The sequence below is a fragment of the Podarcis melisellensis genome (genome assembly GCF_964234715.1).
Source record: "Podarcis melisellensis genome assembly, chromosome: 11".
NCBI classification, from domain to species: Eukaryota; Metazoa; Chordata; class Lepidosauria; order Squamata; family Lacertidae; genus Podarcis; species Podarcis melisellensis.
The window spans coordinates 27,202,420-27,214,883 of NC_138543.1; the positions used below are offsets into that span (position 1 = coordinate 27,202,420).

The 12,464-nt window shown below is 39.9% G+C and overlaps 2 protein-coding genes across 5 annotated transcripts in view; one reads left to right on the forward strand and one right to left on the reverse strand.

Annotated features, from left to right (window-relative positions):
• Nucleotides 1-1,758, forward strand: part of SKIC3 (SKI3 subunit of superkiller complex) — a 45,573-nt gene extending 43,815 nt beyond the window's left edge. For all 3 annotated transcript variants that reach the window (XM_081930124.1, XM_081930125.1, XM_081930126.1), the window contains exon 41: nt 74-1,758. In XM_081930124.1, the coding sequence (XP_081786250.1) occupies nt 74-157 (84 nt within the window). In that variant the 3' untranslated portion in view covers nt 158-1,758. The remainder of the gene's footprint in view (nt 1-73) is intronic.
• A 1,727-nt stretch (nt 1,759-3,485) lies between these two features.
• FAM81B (family with sequence similarity 81 member B) overlaps nt 3,486-12,464 on the reverse strand; it is a 28,512-nt gene continuing 19,533 nt past the window's right edge. For both annotated transcript variants that reach the window (XM_081930222.1, XM_081930221.1), the window contains 4 exons: nt 10,925-11,031; nt 8,570-8,705; nt 5,353-5,548; nt 3,486-3,857 (listed from right to left, as the gene is read on the reverse strand). In XM_081930222.1, coding sequence (XP_081786348.1) covers nt 3,724-3,857; nt 5,353-5,548; nt 8,570-8,705; nt 10,925-11,031 — 573 coding nt within the window. In that variant the 3' untranslated portion in view covers nt 3,486-3,723. The remainder of the gene's footprint in view (nt 3,858-5,352; nt 5,549-8,569; nt 8,706-10,924; nt 11,032-12,464) is intronic.

Below are 12,464 nucleotides of genomic sequence, written 5' to 3' on the forward strand. Positions count from 1 at the left end.
TTTAACTTTAATTCCTCTCCAACCAAGATATATTTCAGCATCAACATTATTATTTCCTTCATTTCTCCTGCAGGCTCTTGTAGCAAATGCCAGAGCTAATGGAGATGTTCGAGCTTTGGAGCTAGACAAGAAACTCTCAGCCGCAGCAACATCCTAGTGTCATTTTCACTGGAAGATTGACAGATGGAAGCCCATGGCAATAACATCCACTTAGCAATTGTTCTTTAAAAGTCAAGGTTCCTGTTTGTTAAACAATTAGGATTAATTTTCCAACATATTTTAAAAGGAGTCTGTCATTAAACCAGTTGAAAATCAGTGGAAGTTTGTTTTGTGCTCAACTGAATCTACCTATTGCATGAAAGATTCCAGCAGATGCCTATGGACTTGGGAAGCACAGAGTAAAACATTGTTTCCGTCTGATGAAGAGCCTGATAAATATTTCCATGAATTAAGCAAATATGAGCTGAGAAATTACCAAACCCCATACTATATTGCACCAAAGCTTTTGCCAATTTGCATATGTATCAGTATCTCTTTTTTACTATTTAGAGATGAACCTTAGCACACCTCCTCAGGCATAGGAAATAATATTAGTTTGGTGGTATTGATGATTGAATGTGTATAATGTGTTGAAACACATGCAAAATGTTTGTTTTGGAATTTGCAATGCTGCTTCTACAGTTCAGGGCCATTTGATGATTGCAATAAGACATAACTTTGTTCCATTGTTAGCAATTTTCACATGAAATTTAAAATAATGCATTTATTCTTCTGTTGGCACTGAACTTCTGCGTCAAGGATATCTTTCAGAATGTGATCAAGTACTGGAACAATCTGCAAATATCCATGTCCTAGCATATGTTGCTTGGTTTTGATTTCTGGGACAGAAATCAATTGCCACAAAGGAAAACTTCAGTTTTCTTCCTTAACTTCCTGCATAATAATCTTTTTTGTAAGAAATTGTTATTTGTATAAAATGTTTTTATGAATGGTGTGAAACTACTATAAGTAGAGACTTCTGGGGCACCAGGGACAAGTCTGCCCGAGTCTGGTTGCCTAGGAATGTACCCCAAAGTGAGTGGAAATCTTCATCTAAGGCTGAATTTGGTTGGGCGGGGGGTTGAGAATGAAAAAAGATGCTATGTTCATTCTGTGATTCTATTTTAAGATGGCTTTTTTTTTCTTTTACAAATGTCAGGTTTCTTTAAAGCACGAAGTCAATGTCTTGAGGCTATAATTGGAAGTAGACTTACATGGGGCTGGGGAGAGGGGCTTTTCAGCATCTTGTTTCTCTACTGAAATTCTTCCTACAGCGGCTTCTATCCTCTGTAGAGAAAAAAAATGCAGGTACCTGCACTTTGTTCAAGCAAGACTAGACAGTAGCTGGAAGCTGTGTGTATGTATTTTCAGCAGAATGATGGTGCACAGGGGAAAGCTTAAGAAATTTCTCCCTCCATGCCAGTCTACCACTTCATGTTGCAATCTCAGATTGTGTTGTGGGGTGTGTGTGTGTGTGTGTGTGTGTGGTATATATATATATATATGAATTAAGCCTTTGTTTCAAATATTCTGGAGAATTCCATTTTTGACTCAGATGCATCAGATTCTACATGGTTTAGGCCTGTACTGATTGTGGGCTTTTATAATTAATATCAATATTTTTGCTTATTATTTTACTGAAATCATTCTATGTGTTGGTTTATACGCCATTACGATGTGATGATAATTGCAGTAAATCTAAACACTTGGGATTTCTCAGTGCCTGAAAGAGTGTTTAATGCCTTGGGAGAGCTGTATTATTTTTTCTTAATTTCAGAAACTCATTATCTACATTGCCAGGTTTTATAAATGCCAGTTGTGAAAGCCATTTAAGTATTAGAAAGACATACAGAGTGTTGTTATGCCTGGAGCCTACCATTCTGCATCCTGTAAAAATTAAAGAACAAGTAGCAGGAGAACAGAGAAAGTGGCTTTTATCTTCGGACTGTAAGGTATGTTGCTAACATCTCCCCTTAAACAGTTGCCAACATTGTTGAAGGTAGCAAGGTTAAAGGTAGTCAAAGTTTCCTCCCCCCACCCCTGCCTCTATTCATTTCTATCACTCATAGATGGGAAGGTAAAATGCCACTATTTCAGAAGTAACTCCCTGAGTAAGTGCCCCATTTTCCCTCCAGTGCAAGAAGACTAGCTTTCTGAAATGTCAGTAAGATCGAGTCTGTAAGCCAACTGCTGCACACAGGACTTTTTATTGCTGGATGTTTCAAGAGAAGTAATTATAATTCCTAAACTGCACATTGCGAGACTGAGGAAGAAGAATGTAACTAATTCCCTCACGGCTTTAAATGAAGACAGTGACTGATACGGAAGAGCTATCTACAGTGCAGTCATGTTTGGTATCTGCTTGGCACTATATTTTCCTTGAAGCAGAACTGTAGCTCAGATACTGCAGAGCAGTGGGGCTTGGAATTTAGTCCTCCCAGGAGCCACCAATCTGTCAGTCCTCAGGCACCGTGGAGCACATGATGACATTGAGGAGAGAGGGAAAAGGGGGCACCTCGACACTCTTGGCTACCACTGCTGTCCTGTATGAAGATAAGGAAATAAAAGGGCCAGCATAGTTCTTTGGAAATTAGTGGGGAAAGGGACATTCATTTCCCAAGCCTTTTGAATGGCCCAGGAAATAAGCAGTTTACTTTTTTGGAAACAAAACTGGTGCACTTCCAGGTTGTTTACCCATTGCAAAATTACTGAACAGCAATCTTTCAAGGTTAAGAAAATGGTGATGAATTGTAATTGCGATCTCTTAATGCGAGAGAAAGTACAGAAAGTTGGTCAAGGAACAGTAATGAGTTGCACAGCCTTCTTCATTCCAGTTTTGCAACCTTTCAGAATGCTTTTCATCCTTTATGCCATGCTACCCTTGAGAGAGGTCCATCATTATGCCAATGGATACAAGAGGACTTTCCCTTTCTCTCCTCCCAACCTACACCCCCCATCTACTCCACGGGTCCCCCAACCCTCCAAAGTAGATTTTAGGGGTGTGAGGGGAGGGCAAGAATGAGCCATTCCCTTATACAAGTAGTCATCCTTAGTCACATACCTGGATATCACTTTCTGCCTTTTTCCTATCCTAATTCTCTGTGCCAAAATAGAAACAGCAAGAAAAAAGCAAATCTGTAGGTAAAACACTATGTAGGTAAGAATAATCATTTGAATTTTCAAAACTGGTTACTGAAGGCATGAATTTACGGCATCTTCATAAAATTAGGTGGGTTTGAGGGGCAAATTATATGTAGGTGTCTGTTTATATGAATAGCACCTTTACCTGATTTTTAAAAATACACTGCAAAGATTTAGTAGGCCTGTTTATAATTTCTGTCTGAGGATAGAAAGCAGGCTTTTATGGCTTTGAGAATTTCAGAATGTAACAATTACTGGTTAATAATCAATTACCAAAGTAGACCAAGCAATTGCTTATACAACAATTACTGACAGCCCTTATATTTTATTTTTTCCCAAAATATAAATTCTAATGTAGGAATATGATTCAGATTGATTTGACTTAAATCTATTATAGACATTGCAACATTAATATACAATACTAATCTCCTAGGGAGACATAAGAAAACAAGCTTGATATAGTAGAATTCTTGAGCTTATTTTTTGCAATCTCTTACACACTTTCCCAAGATGGACTAAATGCAAATGTTTTAAGAAGTGGGATCAGTCTTCTTGAATTTCAGTTATCTTCCGCCGTATCTTTTTCATGTCTTGCTTGAACTTTTCTTCTTCGAGTTTAAGCTTTGCTGTCTGTATTTGTTTAAGTGCATTGAGCGAGTCACGGATTGACTGAAATCCTGGTAAATGGCAGGCATGGTTAGGGTGACAAAAACTCGTTTTAATAACACTTTTTTCTTTTTATAAAAGCTACTGAACAACCCTTTACTCACATACTACCTGTGCTAATGTTTGCTGAATTAAATCAGTTTCTTCTCTTCCCATGAAAGTGCAATAATAATTACTTTCAATCTCTTTGCTGGAGGATATCACCCTACTTAATTTTTCTTAGGTGCTATGAACAAAATTGCAGTTTTAGGGGAAGGAGTAGCCAATGTGCTTCCCCACCTCAGATGTTTTAGACTCCCTTGGGAGGTTTTAGACTCTCCTTCATTGGAGTTTTAAAAGCAGCAGTTGGATGACCATCTGTCATGGATGCTTCAGTTGAGATTCCTGCATTTCAGGGGGTTAGACTAGATGACCCTCCCTCCCAACTCTACAATTCTTTGAACTCCCATCAGCCCAGGCCAGCATAGCCAGTAGCCAGGAGTTATTGGAGGGCGGGGTGGAGTCCAAAGCATCTGGAAGGCAGCATGCCAGCTACCGCTGTGTTATGTGATACCACACTCTGGAAAACCCCAAACGTTGAGAGAAGGCTTTTTGTGGGGTGTCAGGAGCTGTTCTTTGAATAGGAGAGCCCTGGCCACCATGGCAGGGTTGTATCACCTGATGCATGTCAGTCAGATTTGAATCCCACCATACTTACCAACCAGCAGTTGGGCTGCTTGATTCTGGATACATACCCAATGCCTTGGCCAAAACCTACTTACATCTGTAATCAATAAAGTTGTGGCCTAGTTCAACCCAATACCAATGCCCTGGGTCTTATTTATGGTTGGCCCCTCACTGGGTCACAGGCATCATGTGCCTGAGTATGCAAACATGGCATCTTACAAGAATGGAACCCAGGGAATTTGCTGTGGGCTTGTTGGTTTTCCTCCATTCACCAGAGGTGAGTTCATTTGAGATTTGGTTCTTGAAGTTGTTCCCCAAACGAGCAGGCTCGTAATTATAGGAGAATTCTTGTAACCCTTCCTGGTTATTCACAGGGATGCATTTTTGTGGGCAACCAAAGCTGCTAAGGCTGCTGCTGCTGCTGCTGCTACAACAACAACTGCCCAATGGCCAATGTGCTCACAGCCATCATGAGATTGTTACTGGAAATAATGATCCACCCACAGATAAGGTAACTTGCTACTTGCTTTGTCTCATAGTAAATGTGACGTCTAAAACGCACCTTATAGCCAATAATAAGTGTGACTTGGGGGAAAAGGACCAGAAATAGGTAGCAGATTTGCATTTCGTTATTGTGGATTTCAGTTATTGTCAGAACAATATGCAATGGCACATTACCGACAGAAACATCCTTCACCAAGCTATGAGGGGGTTATGAACAGCACACAGAAATATGAAATTTCTGGTGTAGTTTGGTAAGTACACCTGATTGGAGGGTAAGACGAGGACTTAATAGGTTTCTTTATGCATTTCCTTAAAGAAACCCACCAAAAATCTTACCTGATCTGTATTCACTTTGGATTTCCTCCAGCTCATGCCACATCAGTTTTTCAAATCTAGCAATCCTTGCATGAAGCTTATTTTGGTCATTTTTCACTTGGTTCAGCTCTGCGTTAAATTGCTCTGTTTTATCAGTGCTTTCTATTCTTTTGGAGAGGAAATAATAACTATCATCTGTTTTCTTTTCCACTGTGTCCTTTTAAAATAAAGATTTATGATAAATCAATATAAATTACAGGATTTGGAACCGTTTTTACTGCCTCCCACAAAACTGCATCTAAGTTACCTATTCTTTCCTATAAAGACTATTTATAAATATTTTAAATTTTACAGGATTGTGTTTGGGGTGTTAGGGGGAGAGAATAGCACCTCTGGTGGGGGGACACTGTGCTCCTTCTGGGGTAGCTTGCCCACTTTCAATATCCACCCTGCAGTTTGTTCTCACCTGTGGCTCCTAGAAGCTGTCGGCATGAGACAGCAGCCACATCCCAGGAATGGCTTCGACTGGTTGGCTAAACCAGGTGAGGGTAGCCAATGGCTCTCAAACCCTTAGTGAGTTAGGGGCTTCCCCTACATGCAAAGACAGGCTCTGGTAGGATTGAGGAGATGAGACCAATATTTGGTCCAACAGTCAAGGAGGCAGTTTCTGCATGTGCCGTAGAGGGAAGTAAGGGGCAGATGGGATTCATCAACCTGGGAAGGTAGCCCCTCTAGGACAGGAATAGGCAAACTCTGGTCCTCCAGATGTTTTGGGACTACAATTCCCATCATCCCTGATCCTGTTAGCTAGGGATCATGGGAGTTGTAGTCCCAAAACATCTGGAGGGCAAAGTTTGCCTATGCCTGATCTAGGAGAAGGAAAACATTGACCCTAAACATCTGCTTTGTGGGCTATCTTTGGGAGAAGACAAGGCTAAGGTGTGAACGCAGTCACTAAGGCGGTTGAATGGCCCCTTGTATGCCTCCTTCCGGAAACACCTGCAGCCAAGCCGGTGCCAAATATATCGCTCTGCTTTCCTTTGGGCCACATCAGCGAGACTGAAATGAGGATCTTCTTGTAAGGGCAGCCCAGGACCTCCATACACACTGCCCAGGCATGCACTCTGGAGAGGGCACTTCAGTGTTGCTAATGCAGCAGTTTGACTTCACCCCACTACCCAGAAGCGCACTCTGTTGTCTCAAGACAGATGGATGCCAATGGAGTTTTATCCAACATTATGGCAATAGAATTCTATTCAACATCAGTCCTATTTAGATAAGCTGTAAGCTGCCCAGAGTGGCTGGGGCAACCCAACCAGGTGGACAGGGTATAAATAAATAAAAATATTGGAGTAGATCCATTTAAGTGAATGGATGTAAGTTAGCCATATACATTAATTTCAGTGGGTACTAATGTTGGATACAACACATTTTTATTTCAGTTTTTAATCCTAGTAGACCAGAGTCTGTAGATTTTTTTTACTGCACAAATTACTTTGATAAATTTTTCAGCTGGCTCAGCTCTGTGTTAGATTGCTGTGGTTTTTTGGTGCTTTTTGTCCTTTTGGTGAGAGGAATCTTCCATTTTATTTTCCTCCATTTCTGTTCCACCAATATGCCTTAGAACAAAACAAATAAACAGATAGGCACCTGACTCAATTATATGGGGAAGTGTCACTTCCAGGCAAGAACTTGTGTTGGGCTAAGATGAGACAGGGTGGGGTAATAGTTATATAATGCTGTTCTAGGGCTGGGGAGGCAGTTCTTTTAATTGCCATTATGCTCCCTGGAACAACCTTGGACCGCTCACTATCCTACAGCCTAACCTACCTCACAGGGCTCTTGTGAAAATAAAATTGACTTGAGGGGAGAAAGGACATGGAAACAATGTATGCCACCTTGAGCCTCTTGCAAGAAAGGTGAGATATAAATGCAAATAAAAAAATTAAAACTGCATCGTGGAGCATGTTAAGGACACATTTTGAAATAGCAAGCAGCTGTACTTAGACAACGCTCAACCACTTAATGAGCATCTTGCTCATTTATATATTTCTTGTTGCCTTTGCTCAGTTAACAAATAGAAATGTGAATTATTAATAGTGGTTGCAGCAATCCAAGAAAGTCTTTGAATATCTACTTGGGGCAGCTGAAATGAAAGATCCAGTCATCCTCTCATTGTGGTATATCTCCATTGTCCTCTCCTATCAGCAATGAAATTAACTATGGCCAAAGGAATGCTCACCCTGTACTTGTTATTATGGCAATAATGATTATTAAGAGAATGAACCTCCCAAAACCTGCCCTGTTAAAGGAAGGAGACAGTTTTTTCCTTGAAAATTCAAAGCAATCCAGCACTTGATATTTTTGAGGTTACCAACACTGACCTTGATGTTTTAATATAGGAAATGTGACATTTTAAACTTGCTATGTAATGTCAATAATTTAGGCTTAGCAGTTACTTAGATTTCAGACTCTTGTATATAAGAACTGGATCTCTCCTGTGATGTGACTTAATGAAATGAATCTTTCCAGCGGCATCCAGAATTTTGTGTGAGACATTTAATTCAGATAAACACTGAGAGCCCTAATCCTGGAACAAGGATTTCCTGAAGCTAAACACTCAACTTAAGTGCTTGCATGGAGCCAGGAACTCTTCTGCTGCCAAGAATCTAAACTAATTTAGAATGTCGCTCATTGAAATGTAGGCACTTTGCCATCCATGGGAGGCTTATTGAAGCCACTGTGTTAAGATTTTGCTTGTGATGCAAAGTATGATATCCATAGTGGAAGGTAATTTTATTTTCTATGATGCACGCTTTCCGTATGTTCCATTTCATAAAAGTAGTATTTTACCACTTGACAGCACTATGTTGAGCACAAGGGCCAAAATACTGCCGAATATCAGATCTCTGATAGTAATATTGGACCCCCTTAGATTCCTTTCATGTGCAATCGCTTTGCCTCTGTGTCCATTTTCCCTTCTCAGTTTATCCTAAGACAACTCTCTCCCAATTTTCTCTTTCCCTGAGTTGTCCCTGCTCTCCCCAGTTCCGATTGCTTAAAGGGGCACTATTCCTCCTATGTGTGCCCTGAAAGTTTGTATTCCTTGTTGGAATCTCAGTTTGTATTCCTTCTTGGAAAATCCTTAATTACGGTTACTTTCACAAGGTCTAGGTAAGTAAGTCTTCCTGGGTTCACTGTAACATCCATTAGAAGTAATAATTCTAAGTATACTTACCAGTCTTTCTTTCACTGAATAAAGACACTGATTTATGAGAGAGGCCTGCTCTTGCTCAGATCTCCTTAACTCATTTTCTATCCACTTCCTCTGGTTTTGGATTTGATCCTTAAAGTCATTTAAAACACCATTTATCCTAGCATTTAAAGATACCATTAGTGAATATTCATGCAACACAGTACGATAACTATATCCAGTTAAATTTGGAGACCTCCCTATCTCTGTCTGTCAAAAAAAACACACTCAACATTTACCTTTTAATGTGGCTGGAACATTACTAAGCTATATCTCACACAGGCCTTTTTATATTGTCTAATTTTGTGTCTGCTAAATATAACTTTCTCAAGGCAGCCAACTTTCATGTGTGGCAGCATCGATCAATCAAGTAAATATAGTCACCACAGAATCACATTTGAGATATATTTTGAATTCGTTCCATACTTCCAAGTTTTGTAAAGTTCTGTATGTGAGATGAAATTCCTGACTTTCTGCTCAAGGGTGTACAGTAGATATCAGCGTAATACTTGGACCCAAGAGTATTCCCAAATAAGAAGCAACTAAAAAAAACAAAAACCTGACACTTGAGTCATTTGATTCCACTCATTTTTCAGTATAATATGTTAGCTTATGAACACAATTTCTGAGCTAGAAAACCTAAGGCCTTAAAAAGAAAAAATCTGAACCTAACATCCAGCTATGCAACAGGTGGGTGGGAGTATAAAAGGCCAGAATAATACTGAGAAACAGAACTGGTTGAGAATACGAGATCTCCAAAGCGTAGCCTGAGGATCTGAAACACAGGCCTAGTTAGACCATCCTGAAAGTAAGAGACGAGACGCCTTGATATGAACAACAGTGACAAAGCATGAGCCAGAGATGGGAGTCTCTCTGTGGGAGTGTGTACCTACATCCATAACATCAGCAATAATTGGTGAAGTGACTCAAGACTATGTTTTACTCATAGCTCTGAACCTATGTGATTTTGTGGTTCATTTTAGCATGACTCATGTAGTTAAGTTTTGAATTAGTTATATATAGAAAAAGAGTCACAGATAAATTCAGAAATTGGCAGAGAAAACCAGAAGCCCTGTGTAGAGAGACCTTAGTGTGGAGTGAAAAGTTGAAAGGGGTGGGTTGCAAAAAATAAACCTTAAGCCTCATAATGCGTCCTCCCCTGTAAAAAGACTTTTGACATTATGGTGACAGCAGTCATGAAATTAAAAGACGCCTGCTTCTTGGGAGAAAAGCAATGACAAACCTAGACAGCATCTTAAAAAGCAGAGATATCACCTTGCCAACAAAGGTCCGTATAAAACAAAAAAAATTCCTTCCAGTAGCACCTTAAAGACCAACTAAGTCAGTTCTTGGTATGAGCTTTCGTGTGCATGCACATTCTTCAGATACACTGACCGTATAGTTAAAGGTCCGTATAGTTAAAAGCTATGGTTTTCCCAGTAGTGATGTATGGAAGTGAGAGCTGAACCATAAAGAAGGCTGATCGCCGAAGAATTGATGCTTTTGAATTATGGTGCTGGAGGAGACTCTTGAGAGTCCCATGGACTGCAAGAAGATCAAACCTATCAATTCTTAAGGAAATCAGCCCTGAGTGGTCACTGGAAGGACAGATCCTGAAGCTGAGGCTCCAATACTTTGGCCACCTCATAAGAAGAGAAGACTCCCTGGAAAAGACCCTGATGTTGGGAAAGATGGAGGGCACAAGGAGAAGGGGACGACAGAGGACGAGATTGTTGGACAGTGTTTTCGAAGCTACCAGCATGAGTTTGACCAAACTGTGGGAAGGCAGGAGTGCCTGGGGGTGCTCTGGTCCATGAGGTCACGAAGAATTGGACACAACTAAATGACTAAACAACAACAACAACATTAATGTCTCTAGTAAGCAAAGTTATTGTTAGATTTCTGAATACTTTCTCACATTATAACACAAAACAAAACAAAGGAAACACTTGCACATACAAAAACTAAACCATCAAGAAGGGGCCTTGGGGGAATTCTTTCTCATGAATGTGCTAGATTTCTATACAAAGGGATTTATAAATGCAGGGAAACAAGGTGCAAACACCTTTGCACATGCATTATCTCTGGCCTATGGTTCATAATAAATGGTTACAATAAAGGGGGAAAGTGCAATTCTTCCTTTGCTTTTTGAGGGGCAAGAGTATCACTTTGGCAATTTACTCTGTGACCAATATTGTTAGGTTTCTATCAAACTTTTCTCACTAGTTTGTCAGGATTCCCAAAAGCATGTAAATAAATGGTTCTGTTTTGCTCCCTCATAAAAATTCAGTTGGCCTAAACTAGGTGTGTTAATAAAGTTAAAAAGCTTCCACCACCTACTTGAGATCCAGGAGCTGCAATTCATGGTGCTGATTTCCTTGTATTGCCTTCAAATTTGAGTTTTGCTCTGAGTTTGAAGTGTCTATCTTGCCTAAAAGCTGCATTACCTAATAAGAATTCAACAGGGAACACTCTTTATAAGGCAGAATTCCAGCACTTACATTAAACACACATTATTGCTGCAGTGAGTGGGAAAAGCCAGAATTTCCGACAGGCCCATTCTTAAAAGCTTTTCTCAGAATTAATTTAACTCAGTAATAAAGGCTTGCCATCAACTGGTACAAAATAATTTAGTATCCGCCAGAATTTCGCTGATTGAATTATGTGTATTGACAACTCTTAAAACCCAGTGAATTCAGTGTGGCTTTCAGGAGCAGTTATAACTGACTAAAATGTTAGGGCCATGATAGAGTTGGAGAGTACATAAGGGTGCATAGATAAGATTGAGGAAAAATCAGTTTTATATTTGGGAAATGTATCCTGAGGTACAACTGCACTACAATTGACCACAGGCCATCAATGAACAAAGCCAGTTTAGTACTCTTGAAGGGACAAAGTGGTGTGAGATTTTTAGTGTTAGCTGTTGAAGTTTTTTTTTGCATTCTGATCTTACGTGTAATCCAGGGAGGGCTGTATCATGATTATTTCTGGATATGTGGCTAAGCTCTGGACATTTCCCCCTGTCTGTCTCTCTCTGTGTGTGTCTTTTCCTGATGAGCTTTTATTTGTCACTTTTTCCCTGCTTGATGTCTCTCCATAGGAAAAGACTAACTTTGTTTTTACATTCTTTGGTATTCTGGTATATGTGATTCATGACGTGTATTTTACTTGGATTGCGGAAGCATCATTTTCTGCCAAGAGGAAGACAGGTTTGAAACATGCCTCTGACCACATTTTTCTGGTGAAATATTTCCACTCGCACCCTCTCAAGAATACCTGTCCTTTGAGAAAGACAGTAAACTGTCAGTAAGGAATACAGGAGATTGGGAAATAAAGTGTGGCTACTATCCTATGAAGAATGAAGGCATTACTGAAGCAAAAGAAAAGACCAGCCACCTAATGCCTGCTAAAGAATAGCTTTGGTCTTTAATATAGAACAGGGCTTAATCTCCAAAACTGAGAAGCCATGAATATTATATGTAGCGATATACGTGGGTAGCTTATTTTCTATTAGTACTGCAAACATCTGAACATTCATGTTAGATCAGATACCTTCAAAAAGTATGCAGTTTAAAAAGTTATTACAATGAGGATACATCAACAGTCTTTATCTTACATACTTGTCAAAGAATGACAGAATTATAGAGTTGAAAGGGACCTGGAGGGTCACTTAGTGCAACCCCCTGGAATGCAGGAATCTCAACTAAAGACAGATGGCCACCCAAACTCTGCTTAAAATCCTCTAGTGAAGGAGACTGATTCCAGGTGTAAGGGGGCTATTGGTAAACTGCCCTCTATAGACACCCCCCCACACACACTACTATGTTGGGAGGCCACTATGAACGTGGGTTTACCCGGTAACAGCGGTGAATGGCTAAAC